Source organism: Apodemus sylvaticus, chromosome 1 (assembly GCF_947179515.1).
Source record: "Apodemus sylvaticus chromosome 1, mApoSyl1.1, whole genome shotgun sequence".
Lineage (NCBI taxonomy): Eukaryota > Metazoa > Chordata > Mammalia > Rodentia > Muridae > Apodemus > Apodemus sylvaticus.
Genome location: NC_067472.1, coordinates 106,359,398 through 106,387,300, shown reverse-complemented (window position 1 = coordinate 106,387,300; position 27,903 = coordinate 106,359,398). Strand labels below are relative to the sequence as shown.

Below are 27,903 nucleotides of genomic sequence, written 5' to 3'. Positions count from 1 at the left end.
CCAAAGGCCACGTACTCTGTTAGAGAACTTCTGTGAAATACCCAGAACAGGTGAGTCTGCGAGATGGAGATCCCGTGTGAGGGGATGGGGAGAAAAGACTTACTGGGTAAGGGAGGGCGTAGGGTTTGCAGCTTTGCATAGCTGTGCAGAGATGATAACTGGCCATGACTTCTTCATACAGAGGCTGGATTTTAATTATTAGTCAACTAATTGTGTGTGTGTGTGTGTGTACGTGTACATACATGTACATGTGGAGGCCAGGGGTAAATGTTCTGTCTCTCCATCAGTTGCTTATCCACCTTATCTTTTGAGACAAGGTCAACTCCCTGAACCTGAAGGACATCGATTTGGCTAAACCCCAGGGACCCTTCCATCTTTGCCTCCCTGGTGCTGGGGTATAGGAACTCACCTGGCTTTTTTGGGATTAAATTCTGGGTGATCAAATTCAGAGCCTCATGCTCATGTGACATGTGCTTTACCAATTGACCCATCTCCCTGGTTTCTAACTTATTGGTTCCTTACAGCAATTTGTTGTTCTTATGGATGGCCTTTGAGTGACAGGTGTCTCAGGCTGACCTCAGACTCATGATCCTTCTGCTCCACCTGCCCTCCTAGGATGATGGGTGTGTGCCACTGGGCCTGGCTCAGATTCGATGTTTTGAATGTTAATGGCATACTGTGTGAATTTCATCTCAGCAAGTTTGTGTTTTAAGTTGATAACAATCATAAGACTGGTGGCTTCTTTTGGGGAGGAGGGGGAGTTGAGATCTGGGATTTAGGTTGAAGCTGCTGAAGAAAGCAAAGCTCAGGTCTAAGAGGCTGTGGTAGGTTATCTGCTCAGAGTGGAGCCATTTAACAGTGGTTAAGACCAAAGTTCTTGGTGTCAGTGTTTTCTGTTGCTGTAGCAGAATATCGGAGGCGTATCTAGCTCACGGTTCTGGAGATTCCACGACATAACACTGGCCTGGGCTGGGTGCTGGGGGAGGCCTCAGGATAGATGAATCATCATGGCAGGAGGATGTGTGTGTGTATGATCTCAAGGTGGTGAGCCTGAGAGCCAGAGAGCCAGCCACTCAGGGGTCCACCTTGCCTAGCCTAACGACTGACTCTCATTGTGATAGCGTGTGCATGTTCCTGTAGGTGCACATGTATGTGTGGATGCCCCTGCTCACGTGTGTGGAGGCCAGAGCTGTCATTCTGAACGCTCCTCAGGAGTCATCTAGCTTGTTTGTTTGTTTGATTGTTTTGTTTTGTGAGATGGAGTCTCTTACTGGCCTAGAGCTTACCTACTGGCTCAGGCTGGCTACCAGTGAGCCCTAGGGAACCATTTGCCCGAACCTACAGTGCTGGTACGCTGCAGTCCTTTCACACGGGTCTGTCTGCTTTCCCAGCTGACTGGGCTGGCTCCAGAGCCCACACCTCACTCTTTCAAGAACTAACCTATGATGCCTGCCTTATTCCCTCCCGAGGGCAGTGCCCCTAGCCGCCGAGCTGCCACTGCTACCTTCATTCTTTCCCTTCCTCCCTTCCATGAAGCCCAGGCTTCATGTATGCAAGGGAAACATTCTACCATTGGACTGTACCCCAGCCAGCGCCACTTCTTAAAGGTCCAGCGCCTCTTGATGCCAGCACACTAGGAACAGGCCTTGGTACCTGAGTCCTAGGGGGAAACGCTCAAGTCATGTCCAAACCATACTGATTCTCAGGGGCTAGAGAGATTGCTCACTTGCTATTCAGCCATGAGAATTGGAGTTGGTTGGCTCACGGAGGTCTGTAACTCTAGCCTGCAGGGATCTGATGGCCCTTGGACACCTGCACACACATGCACACATACATTCACACAGACACGGACATACAGACACATAAATATGTTCTATTTAGAGACAGGGTTTCTCTGTGTAGCCTTGACTGTCCAGGGACTCACTCTGTAGACCAGGCTGGTTTTGAACTCAGAGATATCTGCCTCTGCCTCCTGAATGTTGGGATTAAAGGCATGTGCCACCATTGCCCAGCCATAAATAAGATTTTAAAAATCTTAAAAATAAAAACCGTGGTCTGGAGAGACGGCTCAGCGGTTAAGAGCACCGACTGCTCTTTCAGAGGTCCTGAGTTCAATTCCCAGCAACCACATGGCCCCTCACAGCCATCTGTAATGGGATCTGATGCACTCTTCTGGTGTGTCTGAAGATAGCTGCAGTGTACTTATATAAATAAAATAAATAAATCTTTAAAATAAATAAATAAATAAATACGTAATCGTTTCAGACAAAGCCATGTCATCCTGGTTCAGGTTTCTTATCATCTATTTGTTTTCATTTCCCTGCCTAGAAAGTGGGAATAATATAGTTTTTATTATGGAAATTTGAGTCTTCTATTATGAGAATCTTAACGCTTTTCATTTAATATTTTCAAATATTAAATGAGTTAATATTTGAAAGAATTCTACATCAGGAGCTGTTGTTATCACTCAGTCACGGTTTTATTTATTTGTTCATTTGCTGGGCACCCCCAGGGAGCCAGGGCCGGGGCAGGCAGGGTTCTGGAGACACAGCTGCATGCATGACTCAGAGCCCTCAGCGCCTGCTCTCAGGAACGCCTCACATCCTGGGAAGAGTCGGTCGCTGCACCTGCAGCTTGGCTATTGATGAAAAGCCCTCATCCCTTGCTTCTCCAGTCCTGGCTAAGCAAGTGCCTCCCTTAGGACCCAGCAGGACTTCTTAATGGCTTTGAAATGTCCTAGGCTGGGGAGCTGAGGACAGGGCTTGAGGAGGCCAGCAGCAAAGCCCAGGGCTTTGGTTTCCTTGCCTTGTGTGGACTGTTCAGACTGGTTCCCAGCATTTTCCTATCTTCCAGCCCTTGCAACAGCACAGAGCTGAGTTGGGCCTGGGGTTTTTGCTGCTGTTATGAGCACTGGCTGGGTCTGACTACAGAGTTCAGGGGCTTGAGATCCACAGGGTGGCAGGGGTCCCTAGAGGTCCTGAGAAGTACTTGGTGTTGTTGAGGAAGAGAACAGCAAGCTTAGAGGGGGAAGGGCTCTGGTGCCATCTGGCCACACCCATCCTTAGCAGGGCTGCGGGGGCTCAATCCCTTCAATCTCCGGAGCTAGGAAGGCCTGAGCTCTCATGCCTACTGAGACTTGATTGATAAGAAGTGAACTACTTTGAGGGGCCGCCATTTTGGCAGCCAGGGTAGGAATTGGGGTGAAGGATGTGGTTTCTGCCTGGCCAGCAGACATGGAGAACGGGGTCCCTGTCTTCTTTGGATGAGGTTATTCCTGTTTTATTTCCCATGCTGGGCCACAATCCTTGAGCAATCGGTGGGACCTAAGCTCTCCTGGACAGAACAATCTTACTCCAGCTGCAGTTCTTCCTTGCCCTGTCCACTCCTGAAGATTTCTGTTTGAATTTCTCTTCCTGCACCTTCAGTTGCCAATCCTTTCTTACCCTCAGTGGTTAAAACTTGACACACAGAGACACCTGGCCGCAAGTCCCTCCCAGCAAAGACTTCCTCAGGTGTCCTCACATCTCCCTACCCAGGATGCCGAGTGGTTCTAATGCCTGTATCTGCCCCCCCCCTCCCCCCCCGCCTGTTTGGGTAGGGTCTCCATTTACTGAGCCTTTTCTTCATCCACAGGCCTTTGGTACCACCTTGGTACCAGGAGAGTATGGGACAGACTGCATCTTCACTCGACACTGATAAAGGAGAGAGCACTATGGTCTTGGGAGCATATTCATTCATTCGTTCACTCACTCAGCAAGCCCCCACATGTGTCTTCATTTGCAGGGTGCAGTCCTGACATCAGGGCACTAATAGTGAGCAAGATGGCTAAGGGCACTGGTGCAGAGTTGCCTTAGATGTGGGTGTGGAGTGGCATGGCCCCAGTTCTGAGGGCACAGCAGAAGGCATTAATGTAATCACTCAGTAATTAAGCCACAGCAGCGCTCCTTCTCAGACAAAGAAAAGGACAGTCACCCATGATCCCACTATTCAGAAGGAATGTTTACGGGTCTTAGTGTGAGTTCTCAGTGGTGTGTCTCCAGCCTGTTCCCATACATTCAGCGCACCTGGGATTAGACACTCTGAGATGTGACTTATTTCCTGTTCAGTGGCTTCCCTTATTACTGGTGGGAGGAGGTCTGAGGACAGTGTGCAGGAATCAGTTCTCACCTTCTCCTATGCAGGAGCCCAGCTATCAAACTCAGGTCACCAGGCTTGGTGGCAAGCACCTTTGCCTGCTGAGCTATCTCTCTGGCCTCACCAGGAGGCATCCCCAGCTCTGTCCCCCTTTGGAGTGCATAACTCCTTTGAAAAAGACTTTCCTGGCTCCTCGGGCTAACCACTGAGATTCCTGGTACTTTGGAACAGTTTTAAGAGTCACCTGTACTCCTTGGTTGAGTGCTGGTCCTGCAGGACTGTGCTTCCCATTTGCAGGAGAGAGACTGTGGTCCTTTCCCACAGTTCATCTGTGATCTGTGCCAAGATATTCTTAAAGACATGGGCTATGAGAGGGAGGCCTCCTGACTACTCTGGTGGTGGTGGTGGTGGTGCTGGTGTTGGTGACTGTGCTGGTGCTGGTGATGATGGCGGTAGTGGTGTGGTGATGATGGTGGTGCTGGTGTGGTGGTGGTGTTGAACTAGGACATCTGGTTCTGAGAATAAAACAGCAAACAAAGAGTCCTCCATTCTGTAACTCAGCTGACAGTGCTGAAGAACCTGGTCCCAAGAAACCTTTCAGATCCAGCAGGTGTGTGTGTGAGTGTGTGTGGTGTGTGTGTGTGTGTGTGAGTCAGTGTGTCTGTGGTATGTCTGTCTCTCTGTGTGTGAGTCTGTGTGTCTGTGGTGTGTCTGTCTCTGTGTGTGTGAGTCTGTGTGTGTGTGAGTCTGTGTGTCTGTGGTGTGTCTGCCTCTCTGTGTGTATCTGTGTGTGTCAGTCAATCAGTGTGTCTGTGGTGTGTCTGCCTCTGTGTGTGTCTGTGTCAGTGGAAGGGCACTGGCTAAGATGATGCCCCCTCTTCCTTAGTCCCCTGCCTCCTCTGGTGTCTTCATTCCAGTCTGTTGTCCCACTGGGTAACAACCTCAGGCCTGCCTTGTCCCAAACTGGCACAGACCAGTTTCTGCTTGTCGGGAGCCCAGAGTTCTCTCAGCCTGCACTCCCTCCTTGGGGCTCCTTGGATTTGCAGTGGCTCGGGGCTTCCCCAGAGGCTAAACCTTTGTTCCCCCCCTCACCCCATGAGAATAATTTTGCACCATATTTTTGATTTTGTGCTAATTCCACTCAGCCCAGACCTGGGGTCTGGGGCTTGGGAACGTGTTAGGTAAATGAGTGAGGTATTTAATAGGATTTAATAGGCTTCCGGAGGCTACGGCCCCAGGGCTAGTGTCTCACCACGGCCCTGAGACCCGAGATTCTTCCCCTATCTCCTTCCTCACAGGTCTCAGCCTGCTGGGAATTCTGTTTTGGTTGGAAGGAGGCGAAGCGGAGGAGTTTGCGTGTCTGGCTCTTTCCTCCCTCTCATTCCTCCTCCCTTCCTCCCAGTGTCGCTCAAGATGTTTCCTCTGCCAGCCTGGCTCCGCTCCAGCCTGAGTCCACCTCAGGCAATAGCAGCGACCGTCTTGCTCATAGCTTCTGCGGGCTGTGGCTTTTCATAGTGGACTTTGATGCCTTCGGCCGTTTGGAGGAACCCAAGGAGCAAGTCCCTCAGGGTGGGACAAGCCACTTGCTTGCTCTCTCCTCAGCATAAAACCCACACCTGCTGAGGAGGCCACCAATCTGCTCTGGGTGGACTTTGGTTTCATCCTTTCTCTCTGGGGCCTCTGTTTTCTGGAAATGCTCAAAAAGGCCTTGTCCTTATTTGATAATAAATAGATTGGGCGTGCCTCACCCAGTACCTTTACTCCAGGCCTGGGGGCAGTGCAAGGCCTACCCTCAACCCCAGCAGTGCCTTGTGGGAGCTGAGTACCAATTCCCAGCCCAGGTCTCTGTGGGGACCCACACTGTGCCTGTCAGGTTGACATTCACCCAGGTAAAGCAGACACGTACCCTGGCCCTATAGAGTCAAGGCTGTGCCAGGGAGTACAACTGCTTAGTAAACATGGTGGAGAAACAGCCAGGGAGGCTGAGCTGGTGAGGGCCTCAGGGGCCTCAGGGGCCCTTGCCAGAGGAGGTGGAGCTGGCATGGCTTTTGAAGGATAAGGAAGAGCTGGCCAGGGAAGCCACATGGCAAAGGGCTCCCATGCAAACCGCCTGAGCAGTCAATGCAAGCCCTTCAGGGGGTCCCAGTTCCTACTTCAGCGGCTGGAGGGAGGCTGGAGAGAGGGCTCTAGATGTGCAAGGCAGCTCCAGTCTGGTGATGGCGCCCTCGACTGACAGAAGGGCACCAGCACTGGCCTCCTCAGCTGGGTCTGGCTTTTGTGCTGTAGGCCTGGGCCTGAGAGGCAGCAGGCCGCGTATGGGGAAGAGCGTGTTCTGAAGGCTCTGAGGAACCTGGGGGCTTGGTTATGTTCTCTGGGTGAGCAGGATGTGGGATGCAGCCATGACTGAAGCTGGTCTCACCCACATGTGAGATGGACCCGTGGGACCTCCACCGTCTGCCTGTGACTAGGCATTTTACCTACTTTGGTGAATTGCAGTTACCGCTATAATAAGGGTAGAGAGTCTGTCTGGCCAGAGAGTTAGGAAATTAAGCAAGACAGCTTAGGTAAAAAATTCCTTTTCTCTTCCCTCCTCCCTCCTGCATTCTGTTCCCTCAGACTCCTTTTCTGTGCACGGAGGGCTGAGGCCTGAATACCATGTGGAAGATACAGAGTTCTTGACATCTGGGCCGCAGCGTTGGCATCTCCGTTTTTAAAAATGCAGCTGCTAGGTCTGGGGGGATGGTTCAGAGGGTAAGGAGTGCTTGCTGTGAAAGCGTGAGGACTGAGTTTGAATCCCCAGGTCCCACATAAAAAGTTGTATGTGGTGGCATTCGGCCGAGATCCCTGTACCCTGGAGGTGGAGGCAGGCAGACTCTTGGAGCTTGTTGGCCCCCCCCACACACACAGACACACACACACAGACATACACACACACACACACACACACACACACATACACACAGACAAACACACAGACATACACTCAGACACACACACATACACACAGACACACACACAGACACACACACAGACACAGACACACATACACACAGACACACACACAGACATACATACAGACACATAGACACACACAGACATACAGACACATACACATATACACAAAATACAGATACATACACACACATACACATACACACAATATACAGACACATAAACATACACATGTGCACACAGATACACAGAGACATACACACAGACACACACACAGACACACAGACACACACAGACACACACACAGAGACACACACACACATACACACAGACACACACACAGACACACACACAGACACACACACACAGACACAGACACACATACACACAGACACACACAGACATACAGACACATACACATACACACAAAATACAGATACATACACACACATACACATACACACAATATACAGACACATAAACATACACATGTACACACAGACACACAGAGACACACACAGCTACACACACATATACACTATGGTGTTAAGAAAGAAATTCCCAGCATCCCCTTGATAAGATAAGGGACCAGCTTAGCTTTAACAAGCCATCCATGGTGTTCTCCCCTCCTCAAAAGCCAGAGCTGATCCCTTCAGGACTTTTGCCTTTGAACATTCTTCCATAGGGAGCTGCCCAGGATGCATGGTGGGAAGGGTTCCCCAGTGTTCTACCTGTCTTGACCCCTGCACAAGGATGCCGAGTCCTCCTTTTCTCTTTCTCTCTTTCTTTCTTTGTTTCTTTCTTTGTTTCTTTCTTTGTTTCTTTGTTTCTTTGTTTCTTTCTTTGTTTCTTTGTTTCTTTGTTTCTTTGTTTCTTTGTTTGTTTCTTTCTTTCTTTCTTTCTTTTTTTTTTTTTTTTTGGTTTTTTGGATTTGTTTTTTTCGAAACAAGGTTTCTCTGTATATCCCTGGCTGTCCTGGAACTCACTCTGTAGACCAGGCTGGCCTCGAACTCAGAAATCTGCCTGCCTCTGTCTCCCAGAGTGCTGGGATTACAGGCGTGCGCCACCACTGCCCGGCAAAGTCCTCCTTTTCATTCACACAGGGCCCGTAGATTCTGAAGCTAGCCTGTGTGCTGGTTCACGCTTAGCTGGGTAATGAAAGGAAGGTCTCAGCCTGCCGGGACCCTTCCCATCTGGGTCTCCTTGTCCTCACCTGCACAAGGGTCACATCACCCCTCCCCTGCTGAGGGACCAGTACAGCCTTCAGTACTGAGCTAGGGCAAGCCAGTGTGAGGTGACTGCCTAGCACTGAGTGACTGTGTACTTCTGGGGACTCTTGCCGCTGCACAGACATTGTTTATGGGTTAGTGAGGGCTCCATAGTGGGGAGACAGCTAGCAAGGGATGGACAGACGGACAGTGCGGGAGTGCTCTGAGGGGAAGGACAGGCATAGCTAGGGTCTGAAGGCAGGCTCTGAGGAGTCACCAGTGGCTCCCTGAGGATTCTGAGTGAGCAACAATTTAAAATGCAGTGGCGGCTGGAGAGATGGCTCAGAGGTTAAGAGCACTGATTGCTCTTCCAGAGGTCCAGAGTTCAATTCCCAGCAACCACACGGTGGCTCAAACCACCTGTAATGGGATCCGATGCGCTCTTCTGGTGTGTCTGAAGACAGTGACAGCTTGCTCACACATATTAAAAAAAAAAAAAAAACTTTGAAAAAAAAAGATGCTGGGAGCTGGGTGCTGGGAGGTGGGTGCTGGGTGCTGGGTAGTACTGCACATGCTGCTGAAGCAGTAAGATCACTCTCTGCTTTTTCTCTTTTTAACAGTAATTTTCAATCATTGATGACAAATCTTGAGAGAAGCTGAAGTAGAACAAGGGGTTGGGAGAAGAGAACATGAGCTCTGGAGATGGAGGAGTGGTCAGAAGCTCACCAGCCTGGTCTGGGTCCTTTCCTTCCCAAATGCGCTAGACCGCATTGCTTCAACCTAGGGTATTGGGAAGGAAGTGGAAGGGGATTTTGGAAGGGGAGTGGATTCCACCCAGACTTCCAGGAGAAGCTAGGAGGACGGCTAGGTCAGTTTTCTCTGAATGAGTCTACCCAGCAGCCAGCGTGGTGTGTGACGTACAGGACCCGAGAGAGTCATAGCTTTTCTCAAGCCCTGGTGTTGTCTCACCCGAGATACACTGGGTAGCCTCTTTAGTAATTTACAGACTTCTTCTCTTAAGGTCCTGGAGGTCTACAGCTCTGAGATGGGTCAGCAGGACTGTGTCCCTGCTGGGGACCCTGGGGCAGAATGCTAGTCCCTCGTCCTCACGGGCTTCTAGACGTTGCCAGCATTTCTCGGCTCCTGGCCCTATCCTCCATGGTCAGTGCCAGCAGCAGAGTATCTTCCAGTGACTCTGGCATTTCTCTCTGACCTAGTGATTGCTGTAGGGCCACCCACATACTTCGGGAGGTGTTCCCCATGCAAGGTCTTTGACTAGTCAGACCACCTGTGCAGAGCCCTCGCCCTCATCCCTCAGGATTAGGATATGGCTTTGTTCAGCCTGCTATACATATCTTGTAGGTAGATAGTTGTACTTGTGGCATGCCAATTAATTCCAGATACTTCCCTTTTCTCTCCTCTCCGAATTTCTGTTTCTTCATTGGTAAAATGAGACCCCCATCACTCCCATGGTCTCGAGCCCAGGCCTCAGTGCTCCTGGCTGACTGGGACTCAGGAAACACAGACTCGATCCCTGGCCCCAAGGATGCCCCCTCCCCTCCCTCCCTGGAGCAGTCGCCTCTCAGTTCCTGGCCAGAAGCACTTCCCATCATTCCTGAGCCACTGATGGGAAAGGCTGAGCTAACTGCACCCTGGGGAGGGTGAGGGGCAGAGGAAGGAGGTGGAGGTGGGAGAGGTTGGGCGGCCCTGTGCAATGGACAGGAGAGCAGATTTACAGCAGGGAGGTCGAGGTTATCAGAACTCAGAGGCCCCGGAGTGAGGATTCATTCTTGGCTCTCGCAGAGACGTGCAGCTCTGCTAGGCTGGCTGCCCTCCTAGGGTGGGCCCCTTCTGATAGGCCCCAGGGCCTGGCTGAGTGTGTGCATGGGTGTGGCGAAGGGGAGAGGTAGGCCAGAGACCAGCAGGACAGAAAGTGGTGAGTTGCATAAAGAAGAACACGCAGCCCCCCTGCCTCCCGTAACAGACTGAATCTCAGCTGGGGTCCAACTCACCTCCCTCTGCCTAGAAACCGGTCTTGGCTTGCTCTGGCTGCTGGCCTCCTTCTCTGCAGTCACTGAGCCTCATTTCTCTCATTCATCTATGTTTATGCATGAGTGTTCACGCGTGCGTGTTAACGGCATTATTATGGGGCGTGAGAGAGCAGAACAAGAGCGACTTTGAATGGGTTGTGTCTTCTGTCGGATCAGGGGTGTGGGTTGCACAGGCATCCGCCTTAATGTCTTCTCTTCCAACACTGCCTTTCAGTGTCTCCCAGGCTGGGTGCAGCTTGTCCTCTGTAATTTTTAGGCAGCCTCATCCATCTCCATGTTACTCTGGAATTACTGCCTTCCTCTTGGCACCCCTTCTCTGGTGCCTTTGTGGGGCTAGTGGCAGGACTGGACTTTCCCCGTCACACATGAAGAGTGTCTGGCAGAGCCGGACACTGCTTCTCAGTGCTGACATAGTTGACGAAAAGCAGAGAAAGGTTGGCAAAGGTACTGGGGGGGTTGGGACCCTGGGGTCTGGCGGAAAGGTGATGTTGAAAACCACATAGCAGCAGCCTATCCTGTAGCTGTAAGCCTTCTTCTGTGGGCTGAGCCAGTGCTTACAAGTGCAAGCTGGTGTGTGTGTGTGTGTGTGTGTGTGTGTGTGTGTGTGTGTGTGTGTGCATGCATGCGCACTGGGCACACAAGGAATTCCCAGTCAGCACAGGGAGGGGTGGACAGTGGGTATTCCTTTTGTTGTAGTTTATTTGCTTGCTTATTTTTTTTGAGTCAGAGTTTCTCTGTGTAGCCCTGGCTATCCCGAAACTCCAGTCTCGAACTCTGCCTGCCTCTGCCTCCAGAATGCTGGTGTTAAAGGTGGTCGGGAGCCACTACCACCCACCACCTGGCTGTTGTTCTCCTGTAAGATTATTCACGTTGAGCCGGTTGGTGGTGGTGCACGCCTGTAATCCCAGCATTCTGGGAGGCAGAGGCAGGCGAATGTCTGAGTTCGAGACCAGCCTGGTCTACAGAGTGAGTTCCAGGACAGCCAGGGCTATACAGAGAAACCCTGTTTCGGGGGAAAAAAAAAGATTATTCACGTTGGTTCCCCCACGTGCCTGGCAGCCCCGAGGGCACTGTCACCCAAAGCTTTGTTCTTCTCTTGTGCACGGAGCACCCACGCATTACTGCACTTGGCGTGTTTGCCCATTGCATGAAGACATCAGTTTGTTTATTCCTGTGGCCCAAATGAGGACAGGTGAGGTGAGGTGCTGTGAGACCGAGTGCCAGGGTGGAGATTTCAGCCTTTCCCCTAGTTTCCTCTACATTCATTGCCGCCTCCACCCATGCAGCTCTCAGAGGGTTTGAAGTGTGTCCTGAGGCTGGGGTGCTAGAGCTCCGTCTGCGGTAGAGCTGTGCTGCTGTGAACAAACCGGTGGTTGAGGCGGTCAGTGTGTCTCCTCCTGGCTGGCTTCTCACCACCCCTCTGGGGACAGAAGAAGGGAAACTGGGGAGTCGATTGAAGGTTTACAGAGGATGTGGGGTTGCTTATGACCGAGTCTGGAGAGAAGTTTTGGAGGTGTTTCTGAATGCTCCTCCCTGCTCACTGCCTCACAGGGCTCAGGAAGCCTTATTCTTGTGCTGCTCCGTGGCGCCCACCTCCCTTCTGGGGCCTCTGTATTCTTAGAAGTAATGGAAAACATTTCTTAAAAGGCCTTGATAATTCGGCCGTGTTCTCCTGACGATCTTTGGTTCTGGGGCCTTTGATAGTCTCCCCAGAACATATCATGTCTATTGTCTCATCAGCTGCCATGTCCCTTGGAGGTCATGTGACTCCACTGAGAGCCCCCTGCCCCCATCCAGCTGAAGCCAAGAGGGACTTGGGCCTGCCCAAGACCACCTGGCAAGTCTGTTTGCTGTGGCGCTCTGAGTTTTATGGTCACCTATAGAGACCAAGCGTGAGTCTCATGTCCCATTCTGGGCAGCTGAACAGCAGGACCGTGATGCCACAGCCCTGTTAGACATCCCGCCTGTGCCCTTTGCTCCTTCACAATGGTGTTGCCTGTGTTCATCGTGAGACAGGAGGATCTTGCGTTCAAGTCCAGCCTGGGCTACCTAAGGAAACTGTGGTCAACAAAGAATCAAACAAATAAGACGAGAGACGCTTCCCTGGATGGAGGTCACCAGGCAAAGGGATCATGCCTACAGGAAAGTGTGTGCAGGTGCTCCCCTTCCAGGCCCTCAAGCCAGTGCTCCCTACAGAGGGGCAAGCAGTCCTCTCCAGGTCCTCTGGTCTCCCTGGCCTCCTGAGAGTTCAGTGAACAGTATAGCCAGCAAGGGGAGGGGCAGAGCCTGGAGTCTGGCAGGCTGGACCTGCCTTCCAGAGGCTGTGGTGGCTTTTTCTTTCTTTCTCTGACTTCAGCTTCTCCTTCTATAAAAAAGTGAGAATAATGTCTTTTCCTCAGAGTTGCCCAAAACGTGAGACCTGAAAACCATTTGAAGTATTCAACACCTGACTCATTAATTACAAGAAACTCTTAAAGTAATTATCATGAGGGTTTTGTTCTCTAAATTCTAATAAAATTACTCAAAGTTTCTAAAGACCTGGGTGTGGTAACTCAAGCCTGTAACCCTAGTGCTCAGAAGGCAGAGACAGGAAGATCTTGAGTTCAAGTCCAGCATGGGCTACATAAGTAGACCGTGTTAATAAGAAGTATGTAAGTGAGTAGTGAGAACGCAGGGATGCGGCTCAGTTGTTAGACTGCTGGCTGAGCATGTGCAAAGCTCGGAGTTTGGCCCCCAGCATCACATAAACTGGATGTGGTGACCCACCCTGTAAGCGCTTGACAGACAGAGGCAGACAGATGAGAAGTTCAAGGTTATCCTGGGCTACATAATGAGTTTGAGGCCAGCCTGGGTCTCATGAGACCCTAGCTAAAAAACCAAAAACTTTGAAGAGAAGGGTACCCGTGCCTGAAGACACGCGGGAAGTGTTGTGTTCTGCATTTTCGTGCTTTCTTTTGGAGACCCCCTCACGCCCTGAGCTGTGCATCCTGTGTACAGGAGGATGTGTATAGCTCGGAACAGAAATGGGGTGAATTGTGTCTTTTAGAAGTATTCAGTTCTCTTACTATTTACAATCACTGAATTAGGCTTTAGTTTGGGCTCGAGGTACCGGGAGTCACGTGCTAGGCAAGTGCTCTGCTGCTGAGCTGCATCTCCGGCACCTTTCAGCTTTCACATTTATTTGTGTGTGTGTGTGTGTGTGTGTGTGTGTGTGTGTGTGTGTGAGAGAGAGAGAGAGAGAGAGAGAGAGACAGAGACAGAGACAGACAGAAATGGAGAGACAGACAAAGACACAGACATACACACACACATGCACACACACACAGGGAGAGAGAAAGGGAGAGAGAGAGAGAGAGAGAGAGAGAGAGAGAGAGAGAGAGAGAGAGAGACTGAGTTGCATATGGAGGTCAGAGGATAACTTGGGGAAGTCAGGTTTTTCTTTCACCCAGGTGGGATCCAGCCTTGGCAACAACCACCGTTGCCCTCTGAGCCATTTCCCAGGGCCCCCTTTGACTTTTGAATTTGCTTCAAACTGCGTACATTGTTCATTTACTTACTCCATTACTTGAGGTGAACTGTTCAACCCATGTGTTCGTTTCCAGTTGGAGACTGTAAGAATATCAAGTGGTGTTTGGAGGAAGGGCGTAATAACAGGTGCGGGCTTCTCCGTGCGTAGTTGATGAGCTAATGTGGTATTTAGAATACTGCCGACTTGTAGTAAATGGCGAGGCATCTGTTTTGTAATAATTTCTGAGCAAGAAAAGACTCAGATCATCAGCAGAGTCCGGCCACCCGGCTGCGCATGCGCTCAGCTGACATTCAGCCCTGCCGCCTCTGGGCTGCTTGGTTAGTAGTGAACTGGTGGGGGTAGGGAAGAGAGCATGAAGGCTGCTTGGATCAGAGGCAGGGGCATCACTCAGGGAAGGCCAGTGTTGCCTTCAAAGAGGAACCTAGGATGGACCCCACTGTGCACTCTTCCCAGTGCTCCATGTCACTGTGGCCAGGAGTGGGTGCCAGCATCATTTGGAGATGGGGAAGAGGTTTTCCTGGCCACGGAGGCATTTCCACAGGGACCTGACATACCATGGCGCCAAGACCAGAACTGGGTGCATGGCCTGATTGGTGCCCCCTTTTTCTTTTTTCTTTTTCTTTTTCTTTTTCTTTTTTTCTCTTTTGGTTTTCCGAGACAGGGTTTCTCTGTGTTGCCCTGGCTGTCCTAGAACTCACTCTGTAGACCAGACTGGCCTCCAACTCAGAAATCTGCCTGCCTCTGCCTCCCAAGTGCTGGGATTAAAGACATGCGCCACCACCGCCTGGCTTAGGCACCCCTTTTTTCAGGGACACCATTGCCACCATCCCCTCAGAAGTTGATGGTCCTGATTGACAATTGATAGCTTCTGCCCAGACACTTGACTATGTTAAGTACAACATGACAGTTTCATTTCAGTTGAGGAGTGGGTTAGAAGTTGGCATGGGATCCTGGGCAAGATTCCTTCCACATCTTTCCTAGAAGGGAGTCTACCTCTGTGTCTTAGTCTGAACTTGTCTGTTCTGGAACTGCTGTGGGGACTATGTGTGGAAACTATGTCCTCTCAGAGCTCCTGATCTGATGGAGGAGGAGGAGGAGGAGGCACATCCTGTCTGTCCAGAGAGGAATTCTGGTGTGATGGGAGAATTCAGCCCCTGTTCTTGGAACTCGGGGCTATTACCCACAAGTACCATAGTCCTCTTGTCTGAGGATGGAAGCATGGTCTTTGTCTTTTAGGAGCATCCAATCTGATAGAGGAGTCATGGCCACTCCCCTCAGGGAGATGCTGGCTTGAGCCTGACCTTCTTCCTCAGGAAGGACTCCCATAAGATCAAGCAGGCACACTTTGTCCTTGTACCCAGAGAACCCCATTTATTAGATGAACTCTGACTTTGGCATCTCCACCTTGCCTGAGAGTCCAGCTCACCTGAATAGCAGGTAAAGGCTGAGTTGGGCAGATGGGTACAGAATCGAAGACAGGGGACTGTAGAGGGATTCCTGCAGCAAGAGAGAGTGAGGTGGAAGGCTTCCCGGCGGAGGTGCCTTTATGGTAGTCAGGTGCTGCCTGTGACTTCGCTCTCAAAGGATTAAAATGCAAAAGCTCCCTGCACTGAGGAAGGGTCTCTGCATCTCTGTGTTGCCCGTGCTACTGAGGTGGGGGAAGGCTCAGAGAGACCCTCACCACTGGCTGCCTGCGAGCAGGTCAAGTGTTGCCAGCCTGGAGACATCCGCTTCTAGAGCCCAAGAAGCCCAGAGGAGGAGAGGAAACAGGACGCATATCAGGAACGCCTTTTCCTCTTCTTTGTAACTGACCCTCATTTGGGGCTGGGGAGAGCCATCTGCAGGGCTGGCCTGGCTGCTGCTGCCTTCAGCCCCCCGGCTCAGGGTCGTGCTGAGGGGCCCAGCCTCTACTCTGCTCTTTCCTGGGCTTGCACTGTGGCACCGCTGAGGCTGTGACTGCAAAATGGGGTAAGACTTCTCTCCTGCCTGGCCAGGAAGCAGCTGCTTTCCTCTGTGGATCTGCATCAGCTATTCCTTGATCCCTGAGAGGTGCAAAGAGCGTGTCCTCTGTGCCACTTCCGGGCTGCACTGGGCAGGGCAGAGTGCATGGAGAAGAGCATCAGGAGAGGAGTTGTTTGGGACTTGTCGGAGCACTAGTAGAAGTGACCGCAGGATCGAGGATCGCAGGCATGTGTGGGAGGGTCCGGTTGGAGAGAAAGACTTGGGATTAGCTGAGTCTTGGTAGCTGAGGTGCCCCAGCTGATAGAATTCTGCAGGCTGCTGATTGCTGTGGGTTCTAGGAAGGGCAGAGGTCAATTCAGCTGCAGAGTTCCTCATAGCTGGGCATGAGGCAGCACTGACCAATGGCCCAGCCAGTGCCTCCAGGGACACTGAGAGGGAACAGCTGAGGCTGAGGCTTCCTGAAGGAGGGATGAGACTTTTTCACGGGGAAGCTGGTGTGGGGAAAGGGGATGGGTGGACCGTGAAGGATGAGGAGAGGGACATCCAGAGGGGAAGGGACATCAAGAGGACTGTCCTGTTTTTGGCTCTGCCACTGTTACAGTCACTCCTTGGCAGGGTGAGGGCCACTGTGGAGTGTATGTGTGCTTTCATGTTGTGTGGATGGCGTGGTGCTCATCTCAAAGGGTGATATGGGAGAGCACGGAATGCACGTGTTTGTGCACAGAATGTTTAGTATTCGCTTCTATCTGTGCTGTGGTGTGTGTGTGCACATGTGCACACGTGTGTGTGTGTGTGTGTGTGTGTGTGTTGCATATAGTGTCTGTAGGCAGGTGTGTAGGTGTATCTGTGGTATGTATATGTATGTATATATGTATGCACACACACATATATAGTGTTTGCAAGCAGGTGTTAGGTACATAGTGGAGTCTGTGTGTATGTGTTGGAATTTGTTCATATGACGATGTTCTAGTCCTTGCATGCTGCTGTTTTTTGGTACCTTCCTGCACTGGCGTAGCGAGGGGTCTTTTTCACTTAGGGTAACACCCCACATTGCACCCGGGGCTTGCTCTCTGAAGCGCGCCTAGTGTTTCAGTGGTCTGCTGGCACAGGAGTCTCTCTAACAGTCTCTGCCCTGGTGGGGCGCTTACTTTCTCATCTGAGGGTGCTGGTGCGAGCAGGGTGAGGTGCCAGCCATAGGAAGTACACCGCCTGCAAGGCCCACTCCCTTGCTGAACTCTAATAAGTGTCAAGACTCCATGTTATTCCCAGGGTTACGTGGGGTGGATGGGCCTCTGGACTCTAGATAGAGGAAGGGACCTCAGTGTGGAAAACACTGGAGTCAGGTGAGGCCTGAACTTCCAGATGCTCTCTTCTGTCGCCTTTCCTTTCTGCCTCTACCTAACCTTCAGGAAAGCTGGGCAGGCTCGGGGCTATCTGTGGGCTCGGCTGTTCAGATGCCAGCCAGCTTAGTAACATTTGCTTTAGTCTTTGGTTTTTCATTCTCTAATGACAGAGATTCCCAGAAGATCGGCTGAGCTCCTCTTTGGCCCGGGGACAGAGTCTGCCCCTGGTTGTTCTACCCCATAAACCTTCACCTGTCTGGATTATGGCTGAGTGTGAGGAAAGGCTGGAGGCTCGTCTGCCTGAATAATTTCAGGGAAATCTTACAGGATCCCAGGAATCCACGGCCCCCAGCCCTCAGGCCTGCTGGACCCACTCTGTGCCCAGGGACTGTGTCAGGCCCCAGGGGAAGTTTTAAGAAGGCCCACGACTGGAACCAGGGTGGCAGAAGCCCAGGGTGCTCGTTCCAGGCTGACTGACATACAGTGGCAAGCCTGAGCCAGTCTTCTGGCTCTGGTGCAAGTAGCCAGCTTCCCCCAGCCTTTGGTTTCTCAGCCAGGGCAGTACTGTGACCTCTCAGCCCCCCACGCCCCAACGGTGGGGAGGTCTGTGAGGTGAGGTGACATTTCCTGTCTCCCCTCCTGGGCTGACCTGAGAAGCAGGTGGGCTGGGCACGTGAAGCATTCCATTCTGCTTCTTCCTCTCAGCAGACAGGCAGACAAGCCCAGCACAAACAACTCCGCCCAGGGAGAATATGGTAAGGTCCTCAGAGTCTCTGCTGCCTGCCGCCCGCCACCTGCTCCTCACGCCTCCCTGCTCCCTGATGGCTGTGCTCACACCCAGGAAAGTGGGTCAGAATGTAGGGAGGCTGCAGCTGAGAAGTATTGCCCCCTTGTATGGTCCCTACCCCACCCATCTGAGCCAGCACTGCCACTGGGGCAGGGGCAGGGGGGTGGGCTGGGGAGAGGAGGGGAAAAGATGTAGGGGTAGGGTTGGGCGGGGTGGGATGGGGCGGGGGGGGGGAAGCTATGAGTTCAAGGGTGTTTCTGTGTCTAGAAGTCAGCTGTCATCCACCCTCCTCCCACTCTCTCCCACTCTCTCCCTGCCCGTGGCTTGTGACTCTTCACTGCCTTCTGGATGTGTTCCGAGTGTCACTCAAGGCCCCTCACAGCCTTCTACCCACTGTGACTCAGTTGTACATAGAGATGATCCGTGGCTCTCCAGGAAGGATGGACTGTCCTCTAACTCAGCCTGCCCTTCTGGGGTCTTCCCAGGTGCTACGGACACACTCCAGCTGCACCCCGCTACTCTGAATCTTTCAAAAGTCTAGGGACCTCACTCCCCTTCACCCTTGTGTCTGGAAACTGGCCCCTGGCTTCTCCCCCTCCGCACACACATTACCATCTCCCTCCTGAAGCCTTTTCCCTGATGAGACACCAATGAGACAGCAATGTAATCTTCCAGTGCCGGGAACAGTTAAAATCATGGTCTCAGGACTTCTGATGCCACATGTCTGACATCCTAAAACTTGGGAGGCAGAGGCAGGAGAATCAGAAATTTGATCAAGATTGTTCTCTCTACCTGAGGATCTGCCCCGAAATGTCTAAACATCATTAGCTAGTTTTCCAGTTTCTATTCTTTAAAAAAGTTGTATTTTATGTGTATGCATATTTTGCCTGCATGTTTGTCTGTGAACCATGTGAGTGGCTGATACCCAAGGAGACTAGAAGAGGCATCACACCCTCTGAACCTGGAGATCACTGTGAGCTATCCTATGGGTGCTAGGAATTGATCCCAGGTCCCCTAGAAGAGCGGCCAGCCATCTTAACTGCGGGGCCATCTCTCCACTCCTAGCACTGCCATTTCTTATTGTGTGGCTTGTGGGAAATTGTTTTGTCTCTGTTTTAGATTCCTCTCATGTATGTAGAAATACAGTGCTACTCCTTACAGTTGGTGGAACATGGGAGTTGGTGTTTATATGTACTATCTGGGCTCTGTTGTAGAGTAGGTTTTAATATCAGCTGGAGGATGTCTAGCTGACGAGTTTTCCACATTCACTGGATCAGTAGAAATTGTTTTCAGTACTCACTAAGGAACAAGTTGTTTCTATTGCTTTCCTGGCTCCTATAGTGGACCAGTGTTGACTACACATCTTTCAGGAGGGGTTTCGGATATGGAGTAAGATCTGTTCTGTGTCAGTGACTTCCCTGGATGGATGTGCACATTTCTAATACTGTCTAGTGGAGGCTTTGGGCATGTCTCTGGAGTCTCTGAGTCCGGAGTCTCTCTTGAAGTTGAAACAACGTGTATGACTTACTCAGCACAGCCTGGGCACACAGGGAAGCAGAGTGGATGGTGGCCATTGCTCTCAGCAGGTCTCTCATTGGCGGGGACCATGTACTGGGTGTGTGGGTGGCTTGGCTGAGTGAACAGGCGATAGATGAGGCAGTCTTGGTTAGAGCTGGTCAGAGGCATGTTGTAATTGATCACCCTACACCCTAGTGGCTGGGACCTGTCCCGCGAAGCATTTTCTAAGTTCAATGCCTATTGGCCCCAGCAGTCAGGCAGAGTACAGCTAGAATCTATTCCCCAGTGCCCAGTGGCAGTACCACCGGCATCCTATGCCTGCCTTATCCATCCGACATTTTTATTGATTCCCTGAACATGTCTCTGCCCCAGGCAGCACACTGTGCCCCAGGGCCCCCTTGGCAATAGTACCCATAGGAGCCCAACTTTTATTTCTGTTACAAAAGTCCAGTCACCAGACTGTTCCATTGCAGTGAGTGGGGACATGTTGATGCAGAGCTGGCGATGCCGAGCTGGGAGTCAGGGAAGGTTTTCTGGAGACCGCAGCTGCAATGGCAACATTGTAGCCTGGGAGGGCTCTGAGGAATCACTGAAGTGTAGAGCAGGGTTACCCCCTACAGAGACTGTGATGCGTCAGTAGTCAGTATGCGGAGGCAGTGACTCAGTGGCGTGCTTGCTCTGCAAGTGTGGAGGCCTGACTTGATTTCACAGGGCACATATGAAACGAGTCCAGGGGTGGTGGTGTGGATCTGTCGTTTCCATTCCCTGGGGATTTGGGGGTGGGAGGGCGGGAAGAAGGAGGAGATATCTGAGGCTTGCTGGCCAGCCCAGCCTGCTTGATGACTTACAGGTACTGTAATAGGGAGAGACCCTGCCCCCTCCCAGATAAAGGTGGAGTGGTGCCTGAGGATGGACCCCAACCGCCTCCTCTGGTCTCTACGCACACACTCACACAGTGTAGGAGAATCTCCCCATGTGCGCCTGCACAGACGTGACATGTAAACACACATCCCAGGGCTCCTCACAAAGGAACCCTGACTAGCCTTGACTTCTCTTACCATTTGTTTCCAGATGGTTCTGTCTGTCAGGCCTGAGGCTGAACTCATTTATGCTTGGCATACCATGCAGGAGAATCTGAGGGAGAAAGAAGTGAGGTTTCCTCAGATCCCCTATTATTATTATTCGGCCACATTTCCTTTCAATCTCTTTTCTTTCTGTTTTAAAATAGAATTTTTTACTGTGATATTCACATCCTGGTGTACAAGTCTGTGGTTTTTAGCGTATCCATAGGGTTGTGTCACTGTTGCTGCTGACTAAGTCCAGAATGTTGTTGTTACTTCCTAAAGAAACTCTGAGTCCATGGGCACCAGTCTCCCTTCCTCTCTAAACCTTAGCTCTGGGCACCTCGCACCCAGTACCCAGCACCTACGAGCCTACTTTCTACCTCTGTAAATTGGCTTGGTCTGGAATCACACAGTATGCGGCTTCTTCATCAACTGGGCATAATTGCTTTCAGGCCTCATTATGTTGTAGCATAGATCAGTATTTCTTCCCATTTTGTGTCTGAATAGTATCCCATTGTATCTGTCTGCTGCATTCTTCCCAGCAGCACTAGGGTTTCTCTTTCTCCAGGCTCTTGTCCCCGAAGTTATATTGTCCTTCATTATTAGAGCCATATTTGTGGGTATGAGATTAGTGTTGGTTGGTTGACTGACTTCTGATTGACTGGAATGTGTGGGTGTATGCATGCACACACATGTGCTCCTGAAGGCCGGAAATGGGTATTAGATTCCCCGTGGTTGAAGTTATAGATAACTGCAAGCTGCCAAACTGGGTGTGTTGGAGCCAAACTCGGGTCTTGTGCAAGATCAGCAAGTGTTCCTAACCACTGAACCACCTCTTCACCTGTTTCCTTTTCTTGATAGTAACTCTTTTAGCACAGGTATTTATTTCATTTTTCTTTCCTTTAATTGCTTGTATGTTTGGTGCCAGATTTAAGAAATTCTTGCCTGCTGGATGGCAGTGGCACACACCTTTAATCCCAACATTCAGGAGGCAGAGGCAGGTGGATCTCTGAGTTTGAGGGCAGCCTGGTGTATTCCAGAGTGAATTCCAGGACAGCCAGCTACACAGAGAAACCCTGTCTCAGTAAACAAACAAACAAACAAACAAACAAAAACCAACTAAACAACAGTAACAAAAAATCATTGCCTAGCTCAAGGTCATGAAAATTTACACACTTATAGTTTCTTTAATAGTTTCATGGCAGTAGCTTTTATGCTTGGGTCCTTGGTTCATTTTGGGTCTCTTTTGTGTATGGTGTGATATAGAGGTCTAACCTCATTCCTTTACATGTAAATATCTAGTCCCTCTGTCATTTTTTGAAAAGAATATTTTAGCAGGTGTGTTGGCTCACACCTACAATGCGAGCACTTGAGAGGCTGGGGTATGAGGACCTGCAGTTTGGGGCCATCTTGAGGAACACAGGAAGGAAGGAAGGAAGGAAGGAAGGAAGGAAGGAAGGAAGGAAGGAAGGAAGAGAGGAAGGAAGGGAGAGAGGGAGAGAGGGAAGAAGGAAGAGAGGAAGGAAGGGAGAGAGGGAGAGAAGGAAGAAGGAAGGAGGAAGAAAGGGAGAGAGGGAAGAAGGAAGAGAGGAAGGAAGGGAGAGAGGGAGAGAAGGAAGAAGGAAGGAGGAAGAAAGGGAGAGAGGGAAGAAGGAAGGGAGGGAAGGAGGGAGAGAGAGAAGAAGGAAGGAGGAAGGGAGGGAGAGAGAGAAGAAGGAAGGGAGGGAGGAAAATTGTTATTTTTCTTCATTATCCTGTCTTAGCTCTTGTCAAAAAAAAGGCATAAATATAATGCCATGATTTGAATATAAGTAAATATAAATTGTCACAAATACATGGGTTTGTTTCTGTACTGTTAATGATCTTCTATTGATCTGTATGTCTACATTTCAGTGCCGTATAACCATAATCACTCTATCTTTAAAAAGGTCTATTGTTTTTAATTGTGTGTTTGTCTGTGCATGTGTGCACAGGTACTTGAAGAGGCTAGACATGTCAGAGAGTCCTGGAGCTGGAGTTATAGGCAACTGTGAGTCGCACGGTGTAGGTGCTGGGGTTTGAACGCAGGACCTCTGGAAGAGCAGTATGTGCTCTTAACCATTGAGCCATCTCTCCAGCCCTCTTAATCACTGTATCTTTGCAGTAAGTGTTGAAATTGGGCAGTCCAAGCCTTCCAATTCTGTCCTATTCTTTTCAAGGTTGTTTTGGCAATTCCGTTCCCTCGAATTCCCCGTGTGAGTCTTAGGATTTGCTTAACGCAGGCATTCCCCGTGTTAGGTTCCAGCTGGTCTGCTGCTGGAACACATGCCACAGGATTCTGAATTTTAAAATTGTGTATCTGACAAGATCCAAGGCTCTCTGTCTGTGCTATCATGTGGCAGAAAATCTAGATCACTTCTGAGTTTAGCGACAGAAGCAAGACAGAGCGGTAGGCAAAGCAGTGCTTCCCCAGGGTGCCCTAACCCTTGGAGCCTGTGAATCATGGGTGGGCTTCAAGCTTCTAATCTGCTTAAAGTAGAGAGATCATTCTGGGTTATGTAGATGGGCCCAGTGTCACCTTTATAAGGAGAGTGAGCGGATCTGAGTGGGGCGGTATAGTGAGAAGTCTGCCTTCTCTTGCTGGCTTTGAAGGTAGAGGCAGGAGTCTGTGAGACAGGGAAGGAACCTTCTGGAAGCCAGAGAAGGTAGGAAGCAGATTTGCTCCTAGAACCTCCAGGAGGAGCCAAGGGTTCCCAAGGCCTTGATTTTAGCCCAAGGGGGCCCGCCTTGGACTTCTGGAGCATAGAACTATACATGAATTTGTGTTGTCTGAAGCCATTGACTCTGTGGAACTTTGTAAGAGCAGCCACAGAGGATGAGTATGAAGGGCTTGGGGACCTGTGTGCAGCTTCCTCTGTGCGTGTGACACGTGGCATGTGGCATTTGTACTCCCATCTCATTTATCAGAACAAGTCCCGGGTACTTAACTCTATGGGACTGGAGCTGCTCAGTATTCCCACAAATCCAGCCTCAGGGGAGCAACACTGGTGCCCATAAGACTTATCTATTACATCTTTGTTGCCTGCAGCATTTTTCTATGATTTGGTCCATTCCATTTCTTTAAAATCCAAAAATAAATACATAAATACATAAATAAATAAAGCAAGCTGGGTGTGGTGGTGCATGCCTTTAATTACAGTGCTGGGAGACAGAGGCAGGCCAACCTCTGTGAGTTCAAGGCTAGCTTGGTCTACATAGTGGGTTTCAGGACAACTAGAGCTACATGTAAGACCCTGTCTTGAAAAATAAACTAAACCAACAGTTCCCAAAATAGTCAGGCATAGGGAGGGGCATATGCCTTTAATCCTAGCAGAGGCAGGAGAACCATTGTGAGTTTGAATGTTTGCCTGGTCTCCACTGTGAGTTCCAGCCCAGACAGGACTATATATAAGACCTTGCCTCTCAACAAAACAAAACAAAACAAAACAAAACAAAACAACCCTCTCAAAAAACCCCAAAACCAAAACCAAACCAAAACCTGTATGCATGTGTGCAGTGTATGTGTGTTTGTGCACACATATGTGGGTGTTTGAGTGTGGAGGCCGGAAGTCAACTGTGGGTGCCTTTCTTTTCATCCCTCACCTTAGTTTTTTGAAACAGGGTCTTCTGCTCAACTTGGAGCCTTCTATGAACCCAGAGCTCTTTGTGTAGGCTGGATGTGTGGCCAGAGAATCCCCCAGGATGCCTCTCCAGCGCTGGGGTTACAGTGTACTCTGCCAGATCCATCTTTTATGTGGGATCTGAGGGTCCAGACTGGAGTCCTCATGCTTGTGAAGCAGGAAGTTCATCCACCCAAGCATCTCCCCGTGCCCTGATATCTTAAAGAGACTTCCTAAATAACCGGTGAGGTGCAACCTCTGGCTTGGACAGTAAGGATCTCCAGAGCCTCTTTTGCATGAGCTTCAGGGACCACAGGTTACATCCTGGTATTAGGTGATTGGACCAGGGGGTGGGATACCTAATCAAAGCTGACCAATCGGATTCCTCTCCTGGGAATTTGGAATTAGGCCATTCAGTCAGTTAGCAGCGGGAAGCTGAGAGAGAGGCAGGGTAGAAACAGGGTTGGAGTGTGAGTCACATGCGAGCCCAAAGGATGGAGAAACAGAAAAATCCCTGAGTAAGCGGAGCGAGCTGGTCCACAGAGACAATGGAGCAGCCGCACAGACAGCCTCGCAGCCAGGAGGACCTGCAGCCCCAGAAGGAGCGGTGGAGACAGGGAGCTACGGCTTGAGGCTCCAATGGCGTCCCCATATCCCGCTCCAGCTCATCCTGCCTGCTCATCCTTCCCGTGAGATTTTGGCCTTCTTATTATGACCCTCCCTCTTTGTCTTTAGCTGTCTTGAACCCTAACCAAAAGGGGCACTGCTGGTCTCTCTCTTTTGGGGGACCCAGCTGTGACTGAGGCTCAGGTTGTGGGGCACGGGCAAGACTGGGGGTGAACCAGATGCAGCTGCTCATACCTGCGAGGCTGGCTGGGATCTTGGGTTTAGGTTAAATTGGAGCCTCCCACAAGAAGAGGTCTGTGCTGTGTTGCAAAGGTGGAGTCTTGACTGAAATATGCCGAGGAGTATTTTTCCCCCGACTGTATTAGGGGCAAAAAGTGGGTGGAGTTTTGAGTGGTGGTGCTTGGCTGATGTGGTGGTCCGGCTGAGCCTCGTCACTATGGAGACAGACTAGGGTGACCTCTTCGAGCCTCAGTGTCTTCATCTTTGAAATGGGATTGTCCAGGATCAGCATTGTCCTGGGAAGCGTACTCACAGGAATGAGCGGGCGATAACAAACACTCAGGGAGCGAGGCAGCTGCTGTTGTTGTTTGAGGAAGCCACGAGAGTCCTGGCTTCCTGAAGGAGGTGGCCCCGGGTGCTGACTAAGGTGGGAGCAGGACATTCCCCACTGATGGCTGGACTTCCTGCACCCCGCCCCTCACCCCAGCCACCTTTCCTTTAGTCCTCTTCCCCTCCCCTCTTGTCTGTTCTTCCTGCCTTTTCCGGTTTTAGGAAACAGTGGGCTGGATTAAGGGACCAGCCGGGGAGGGAGGCCTGGTCAAAAGCAGGTCTGGATTCTGACCTAGCCCCTTGGGTGCCATGCTCCTGGGCAGGTTAATGTGTCCCAAGGAGCCCCCAGTGAAGAGCTCCCCTCTGCAGTGGGAGTTAGAAAATACCTCTTCTACTATGCGAAGTGATTAGCTGCTCATTAAAGCTTCCCCTCCCCCTCTTCTGTCCCTCTCTTCCCTGCTTGGTGAATATTGTTCCCCTGGCCCTAGGTGTGCCGTTTCCTCTCCAGCAGTCACTGGAGTGACTTTCCCTGTCTCTCAGAGCCTGGGCTGCCCAGGCCTGGAGGTGAGCAAAGCTCGGAGAAGCTCAGCTCCACAGGAGAAGCACGGAGCTCCTGCTGGGAGCTGCTGCTCAGACTAGGTGGTCTGCATGTCCCCCCCCCCCCCTTACCTTAACAGTTACCACACCCCAGCCAATTGTGGTGTCTCCATACTCCCAACTCTAATAAATATTAATGAGGAGACGAGGCGCCAGGGCCCCTAGGGGAGAGCTTGAGGGAATGCAGGGCCAAGCTCTCCCTTGCAGGCAAAGCACAGACCCATCTTATTCCCTGGGCCCCAGGAGGGAGGGTGAGGCAGGCCCGAGGCTGTGGAGATCCCATAGAGTCTCAGGCCTAGATGCCTGCAGATGAGCACTGGGAAGGGCTGGGCTGCCCTGCTGCTCTGGTGGAGCCGTGTCTTCCAGGTCTGCCCCATCCTTTTGCTTCCTTGTTCTCTTTCCTCTGTCTCTTGTTCATCTTTTTTTTTTTTTTTACCTGTCTCTCCCTCTCCTCTCTCCCGCCTACCCTCCTCTTTTCCATACATTTCCTCATCCTCTGCCCTCTATCTTCCATGTTTCTTCTGCCTCCTCCTAGAAATGGCTGGATGGGCTGGGTGACGGCGAGGGGGTTTCAGGCACCCAGATACAGCTCTGGTAGAGCAAAAGGGTTGTTGTGGAAGGCAAATGGCACTCTTCAAGATCCAGAGACTCCACTACCCTCTGACTGACCTCCCAGCCAGCGCTCGCTCTCCCTACTGTGTGAGCACGGCGTCTCCCCCAGCTCTCTTGTGCAGTGTCCTTATCCGGATATTTACTGAGTGCTTGCCACCTGTTATCACTTAACACCTATTTGTCCTGCAGCAGTGAGGTGTGCACCCTTGGGTATGGACAGGAGGGAGAGATCACTCTGTGTCGTAGGCATGGTGGCAGAGCAGACAGAGGAGGCATGAGGTAGAGATTGTGGCAGGTGAGGGGGGGTTGGAAGAAAATAAGAAGGAATCAGGAGAAGGACTTGGGGTCTCGGGGGTTGAAGGCAGAGGTTATTTGGGAAGAAAATCCAGGGTAGGAGAGTGTAGGGTAAGAAAACTTGGAGAGCAAAGGCCTCGTGCAGGCGTCGCCTGGTGGAATAAGAAACAGCAAGGAACAGAGGGGCTGAAGAGCCGGGAGGCAGCCGAGGAGGGAAGGGTGGCAGGAGGTTACACGGGAAGAGGCGAGGCACTCAGGGGTTTTCCTGTGTGTGGGTCGGGTGGACTTGTGAGACTCCCTCAGCTTGCGCTGAAGGACTGAAGGAGACCTTCGGGCAGCTGGCAGTCACCCTGGGTGCCCGAAGTCAAGGCAGGAGATTGGCTGGACTGAATCCATTAACCTTCATCTCTCTTTTTCTCTATAGAGTGTTCAAGAAGGCAAGTCCCAACGGAAAGGTGAGTCTGTGCTGTGTGCGGACTCCTCACATCCCCACGCTCTGGGCTCCTCTGTGGACAGGAAACAGCCTCCCCAGACACCGCTAGCTGTCTGGGGTTGACTGACACAGCTCTGTCCTCAGGAGCCCTCCATCCTAACGGGAGGCAGGAGGGGAGCTGGAAACTTGCTGTGTGGGCTTCCGGGAGCCCCAGCTGGGGAGAGATGGATTGGACATCAGTGTGAGTGTGAGAAACAGGGGCGAGCTGGCCTCAGGGACGACACTGAGTCCCCTGGTGTCGAGATGTCATGGTGACACCTCGTTCCTTTTTCTCCAGGGGCTCTCAGGGCCTGGGCTTCTTTCCTTTCAGAGGCTCCATTTCACAGGCTGTGCCCTGTTTTACTTTCCATTCAGGAAATACGAAGTACTCAAGTCACTATGCCAGGGCTGGGCTGGGCCTTCTGGGGGTCGGGAGTGTACTGAGATAAGGGAGGGACAGTGCTCACAGCGCAGAAATCGATCATCCCACACCAAGTGCCAAGTGTGAGCTCTTGGGATGCCCAGGGAATGTAAGACCCTGCCTGGGAGTGTGTGTCAGCCATGGC

General features: G+C 51.2%; 1 protein-coding gene across 2 annotated transcripts in view; it reads left to right on the top strand.

The window, feature by feature from the left end:
* Arrb1 (arrestin beta 1) overlaps positions 1-27,903 on the top strand; it is a 73,619-nt gene that overhangs the window by 21,381 nt on the left and 24,335 nt on the right. For both annotated transcript variants that reach the window (XM_052157791.1, XM_052157792.1), the window contains exon 2: positions 27,290-27,320. In XM_052157791.1, coding sequence (XP_052013751.1) covers positions 27,290-27,320 — 31 coding nt within the window. The remainder of the gene's footprint in view (positions 1-27,289; positions 27,321-27,903) is intronic.